Source organism: Sander lucioperca, chromosome 12 (genome assembly GCF_008315115.2).
Source record: "Sander lucioperca isolate FBNREF2018 chromosome 12, SLUC_FBN_1.2, whole genome shotgun sequence".
Taxonomy (NCBI): Eukaryota; Metazoa; Chordata; class Actinopteri; order Perciformes; family Percidae; genus Sander; species Sander lucioperca.
The window spans coordinates 17420372-17426380 of record NC_050184.1 but is presented as its reverse complement, the minus strand read 5'-3'; the positions used below and the strand labels follow the sequence as shown (position 1 = coordinate 17426380).

The following is a 6009-nucleotide window of genomic DNA, read 5'->3' as shown; positions in this document are numbered from 1 at the left end:
TTCCCACCTTGACAAATTAAAAAATTGGATCTTTAAACTGTTTTTCCAATTTTCTGTTTTTATTCAGAGGATCAGAAATTGAGAAAATTACAAAATTGCATCTGAGCTCCAATTATTCAATACTGCAATGGTATTCTCTCCCTCGTTCCGCTTAGCTACGCCCCGCCCCCCCCACTCGAAACCATCAGTTGCAAGCACCTCTGACCCCAAAGTCTATCAGTTTTTAGTTTTTTTTGGTCCATATGCAGTTAATGACCTGCATATTCCGCAAAGTAGAGGAAGATAATACCATGGCAGTATTGAATAATTGGAGCTCAGACGCAATTTTGTAATTTTCTCAATTTCTGATCCTCTGAATAAAAACAAAAAATTGGAAAAACAGGTTAAAGATCCAATTTTTTAATTTGTCAAGGTGGAAAAAAATGAAAAATTGGATATTTTAACCCATTTTTCTGTTTTTCCAAATGTCTGTTTGTGCTTAGAAAATTGAACTGATAAGCGTTACACTGACCCTACAGGTTTCAATGGATTTCATTAAACTATCGAAAGTGACCTGCAGACTGGCTGGTCACAGGTAATCCATCACAGTGAACCTGTTGGCTTTACGTTTAGTCAAAGTTCTGTTATATTTAGGTTGTGACAAAGCTGAAATTGATTAACAATTTGAAAAGTTCATTATTGGTGCACATGAGTGCTAATGGGGGGGGGGACTCACATGGTCCTCTTTGCGATGCCCACATTTGCGTCTGAGTTTTGTCTGATTTCACAACAACACAGCTCGTCTATGCAGCGCTGCTCTGTGAGCGACTCAAATCTGAAGTGGTGGATCGTCCCATAAAAACATGACATGATCGGTTTTCAAAAGTATAACATGAGGTCATAACGTTAAAAGTTAACTCATCACTGTAATGGATCTCATTGATCTACATGTTGTACTGAGAAAGAAACAAGTGGTTGCCTGGAACATTCAAAAATAAACATTTGGCAGTAAAGTCTATGTGATTCATAGCAATAACTAGGGCTGTGCATTTAATCAAATTTTAATTGCAATTATGATTTTGGCTCCTAATGATCACAAAAACAATGTAGTTGAGAAAAAAAATGGGTTTGCACATTACATTTTGCAAGTAAACTAACGGACGGAGAAAAAAAAATCAATCAGGAAAATTATTAGGGGAAATTTCACAGTTCAAGGTGTTTTAACTGTTGATTCAACTGTTTTAAAGTGCTCATATTATGCTCATTTTCAGGTTCATAATTGTATTTAGAGGTTGTACCAGAATAGGTTTACATTATATTTTTGTTGTACTGCACATTGCTGCAGCTCCTCTTTTCACCCTGTGTGTTAAGATGTCTGTTTTAGCTACAGAGTGAGACATCTCACTTCTGTTCCATCTTTGTTGGGAGTCGCACATGCACAGTACCTAGGTAAGGACTACTAGCCAGTCAGGAGCAGAGTATGAGGGTGTGCCATGCTAGCAGCTAGGCGAGCATTATAACGTGTGTTACAAAGTGACGCACGTTTGTCTATGAAGTAAAGGCTGGACTACAATAGAGCTGTTTGGAGCAGTTTGTGAACAGTGTTTCCTGTTGGAGATGGTAAGTCCCTTTGGGGTGGACTTTGGGCTTTTTCACTTTGTAAACCTATAACATGCACAAAAAAGATATATAACACAATAAAGGAAAGGGAAAATGCCAAAAAGCATAATATGAGCACTTTAAAGTTCAATAAATGTAACATCTTAACCAAAGGCAATGAGTAATCGTATTAAATAATCACGATTTCAATATTGACCAAACAATCGGGATTATGATTTTTCCCCCCCCCATAATCGAGCAGCCCTAGTAAAAACATGCAAAAATCCTGCTATGGTACTTTAACAATTTATTCCTTGATATGTAAGTTATAAAAACAAGGTGTTCTGAATGCTCAATCAATGAACTGGTTGATCAACATACAAGAATTTCATTCATAAATCACTCTCCGCTCTCTAACCCTTGAAGGCAAAAAGGCAAATCGCTGATGACATTCAAAACTGGACCTCAGGCTTTGCTGGCCTGATGTGTGTAGCCCTCAGTGACGCTGTCCTCCTCCACACGGACTCGCAGATGCTTCTGACAGTGTTCTAGGAAAGTGTCCAGTGCTGAGAAACCCTGCTGGCAAGGCACACAGTGGTACAGCCTCTGCCTCTTTGAGCCGGGCCATTTACAGGTGTCCATCTCGTTTACGCACACACTGCACTGTCTCCTCTTCACGGATGACTGGTGGAGCTCCACATGCTCCCTTAGCTGCGACTGCAGAGAGAAAACCTCTGCACAGGAGGGGCACGGGAACTCCCTCTCCTGTTCGTCCTGTTCGTCCTCCTCCTCCTCCTTCACTTCAGGCACTTCTCTGCATCTCTCTGGATCCGTAACCTTGTTCTTTAATCTGGCCGTTTTCCTGGGCCTCCCTCGACCAGCCTTTACAGTCTTGTTTTCTGCTGTGCTGGGTTTTACTTCATTTGGTCTATTTTCTGATAACTCAGACTCTTTGGTGGTACATCCTTCAGGCGGGCTTTTGTTTTTGATTGCGTTGAAGCTTGAGGCTGTGTGCTGTTTGTAATGTGCCCGAAGTGACAAATGATGGACGAAGACTTTACCGCAGACCTGACACGGATACGCGCCTCCTTTTCTGCGCTTGATGATGACTGGCCGTGGCCGTGGTTCTCTCCTGGTGTTTTTCTCTCTGCTGTGCTTTTCTTTTCTGTGCACGTACAGCATCGAGGTGCTCCCGAAGACCATGTCGCAAGAGCGACAGGCCAAAGGCTTTTTTTTGGATTTTGTCATTTTAATTACATTTCCATTCACCTTGGTGCTCCCACCTTTGCTCTCTTCTCCACCCGCACCTTCTCCTCTGGTCTTTTGTCCCTGTGTAGCCATCAGCCGCTCCTCTGAGTGGTTTGTTTGTTTATGGCGTTGCAGTCCAGCCTCCGTGCGGAACGTTTTCGAACAGAATTGGCACACACTTACAGCTCTGCTGCTAGGCCCTGGGGTGTCTGAAGAATCAGAGCAGGTCGAGTCTCCCTCAGAAACTGGTGGAGAGTCATCTGGAAGGCTACCGGCATCAACTATATCAGATGGGAATGGCGGTTCACTACAACCAGCTTGCTGATGGTGTAGCAGAGCCTGCTTTTGGCTGAAGCCTCTCCCACACAGGGCACATGCGTAAGGGCTACTGAGGTGAGGCTGGCGGTGAGGTGACTTGTCCTGCAGCCTGCCAGGATCTGAGGTTAGATTGCATGCAGGGCACGGAGAACCCGGCTGTGTCTCTCCATGACAAAGTTCACACGGGGAAGAATCGTGATTGCACTTATGTAGCTGTAAGGATGAGCGCAGGGAGAACTCCTGCCCACAATAGAGACACTGGTGAGGCTTGGGTAATGTGTGTTTTAGTTCCTGGTGCTCCAACAGATCAGTCGGATATGGGAAGCTCTTACCACATTCTTGGCAAGCGTAGGGCAAGTGGGCTGGCTGCTGCCTCTTGTTTGGTGTGTGCGGTTTTGTGTCAGCCCGTGCAATGAAGTTGGCGAGCCTGGACAGTGTGTCTCCTGCTGTCCTCGAGCGGCTGAACGACTCCTGGGCCCGTGTGGTGCTCCAGCTGACGCCATCCATCCTCTTTCACCAAGCTTCTCTCCTGCTTTGGAGGAGACAGAAGAAGTTTGGGTCATTAGCTTCGGAAAAAACACAAATACAAGAGCCAAAATAAAAGGCTAAGGCATTTAGCTGTGTTTAAAAAATGAATAAAATGTATGCCTGCCAGTGAAGTGCAGTCACCAGCCAACGTAAGTCAAGTTTTGGTAACGTTAGGGAAAGGGGAAGCGTGCCTTCTTGTTAGCTTGTTCCTCTTTCTTGCTATCGTTATAGATAATACGTAGCTATGTTTCATTTCACAGCAATAAAAAAAGACTCAGTTAAACAATAACTGCACAGCTAGAGGTCCATTTAGTCAGAAGTCAACGCTGACGTGACAGTACGGTTACTAACGTTACAGCACAACCAGAGGCTAGCTTCGTGTTTGCTAACGTTAGCTCGTTGCTAGCTGCACTAAATATCTTATAAATGCAGTTTCTGTTAGCCAGAAGAACTGACCTTAGCACTCAGACAGAAGCGGTGCGACGGGTGTGTATCCCACTGGTAAAATTCAGACGGTTTGTCGAGTTAACATTTGGTTTCGTTCCAACAAACAACACTGACATGGCTGCAAAAGTGAAACCGAAGTTTATGCGAGTACCAACCATGTATGTATAGAGGGTACCAACACGTAGCTAACGTTACTTCTCGGAGCTGTCAGCATCACTTCCGGCACGCAAATTTACGAATCCTACTACGGTCACACCAAGACCCGCCCTATGAAGCAGCTCGATTGGTTGGGGTTAGGCATTTGACCTCGAGTGGTTAAGGTTAGGATAGCCGATTGGTCAGGGGATAGGACCTGTACAAATGGGGTTACGTTACTTTGCGTAAGCATGGACGCCTGGCCAATAAATGCTATTGAAGCGCGGGTCTTGGCGTGGCCGTAGTAGGATTCGTAAATTTGCTTCCTGCACGTCCACACCAAAACACCTTTCGAGCTTATGCGTTACCAATTTCTTGCTATCAAAAGTATAGTTAATTTGTTTGGACAGACCTTACATAACCTTTAATAAATGAAAACTATAATGAACAATAATAAAAACGATTATAAAAACGATCATGTCTGATCCAAACAAATAACTACAGCTGCAAAGATAAATGATTAGTTGTCAACTATTAAATTAATTGCCAACTATTTTGATAATTGATTAATCGGTTTGAGTAATTTGTTATGGAAAAAAGGTCAAAATTCCAGCTTCTTAAATTTGAATATTTTCGAGTTTATTTACTCCTCTGTGACAGTAAACTGAATCTCTTTGAGTTGTGGACAAAACAAGACATTTCAGGACGTCATCTTGAGCTTTGGAAAACACTGATTGACATTTTTCAGACCAAACAACTGACCGATTCATTGAGAAAATAATCGACAGATTAATCGACAATGAAAATAATCATAGTTGCGGCCCTATAAATAACCCCCACCACCACACACACACACAAATGCCAACATGAAGAACAACCTAAACAAAAAGTGAATATACAGCAGGTTTAATTATTTAATATTTCTTCCTTTCAGTCTGAAACCAGCCCTGACTACAGCAGCACTTTAAAACTTTCCCAATTTTCTAAACAGCATAAACACCTCTGAAACAAATCGACACTTTTTATTTTGTCAGCCTTTAGTTATCAACATCATATTTTGAGGACATAATAACCTTTAGATAAAAACAGCATGAAGTAAACAATCATGTTGATGCACCTGAATGAAAAAATTTAAACTAATTTAAGGCTAAAAGGCATACATTCAACGACGCTCACAAAAAAAACATTTGAAATGTTTTAGATGGGTAAAACAAGGTTGATGAACAGTTTTTGCTTCGTTAAGCCAGCTATGTCAATGAATAAACCATAAATAAGTATATGAAGTGATTTTTCCAAAAAAATAAAAATGATCTATTTCACAGACTTAATTTAAGTACCATAGCATCTATCTTCAGAAGCACGTCACTGAATGTAATGTCATAAAGTAATTTAGACCTCAGGCTATGGTTGAATTGCCTCATTTCAGAAGGGCTGAATAATTCCTGAATATGAATTAGGACTTATGCTAACCATGAAATATGTTTCTCTATTAAATTTTTTTTTCTTCTAATCTACAATCACCAGATTAACAGACAGGAATCTAGTGCACAGTAACTCCTGGTTTTAAACTTTGCAAAGCATTTGCAGAATGACTCAAAATGACCAAAAATCAAAAACACTTCTTAGGAGGAGGGAAATCAAAGTATCAAAGGCTAATGATTGTCATATCTTTCAAACATACATTGTGATATACTTATCACTGGTAATGAAGGTAGATGAGTAACACACATATTCACCCTCCCCACCCTCCAAATA

General features: G+C 41.5%; 1 protein-coding gene and 1 long non-coding RNA gene across 7 annotated transcripts; one reads left to right on the top strand and one right to left on the bottom strand.

Annotated features, from left to right (window-relative positions):
* Positions 1 to 1161: 1161 nt before the first annotated feature.
* On the top strand, positions 1162 to 1852 carry LOC118496385. Its single transcript, XR_004898959.1, has 2 exons — positions 1162 to 1225; positions 1725 to 1852. It is a non-coding gene; the product is annotated as an uncharacterized LOC118496385 (long non-coding RNA).
* On the bottom strand, positions 1825 to 4580 carry si:ch211-148l7.4 (uncharacterized protein LOC563603 homolog). 6 transcript variants are annotated; one of them, XM_036007952.1, is made up of 3 exons: positions 4129 to 4580; positions 3477 to 3676; positions 1825 to 3384 (listed from the first exon to the last, which is right to left on the bottom strand). In XM_036007952.1, exons 2-3 carry the CDS (start codon positions 3645 to 3647, stop codon positions 2044 to 2046), a joined length of 1512 nt encoding a protein of 503 aa, XP_035863845.1. In that variant the 5' UTR covers positions 3648 to 3676; positions 4129 to 4580; the 3' UTR covers positions 1825 to 2043. The 6 variants fall into 6 exon arrangements, with proteins under 6 accessions (XP_035863845.1, XP_035863844.1, XP_035863846.1 ...); XM_036007951.1 differs by having other exon boundaries at positions 3477 to 3673; XM_036007953.1 differs by having other exon boundaries at positions 4275 to 4292.
* Between the last annotated feature and the right edge of the window lie 1429 nt (positions 4581 to 6009).

Excerpts from the sequence above, each read along its gene's own strand:
- si:ch211-148l7.4 (XM_031286776.2), bottom strand. The coding sequence starts at position 3,651 with ATGGATGGCGTCAGCTGGAGCACCACACGGGCCCAGGAGTCGTTCAGC.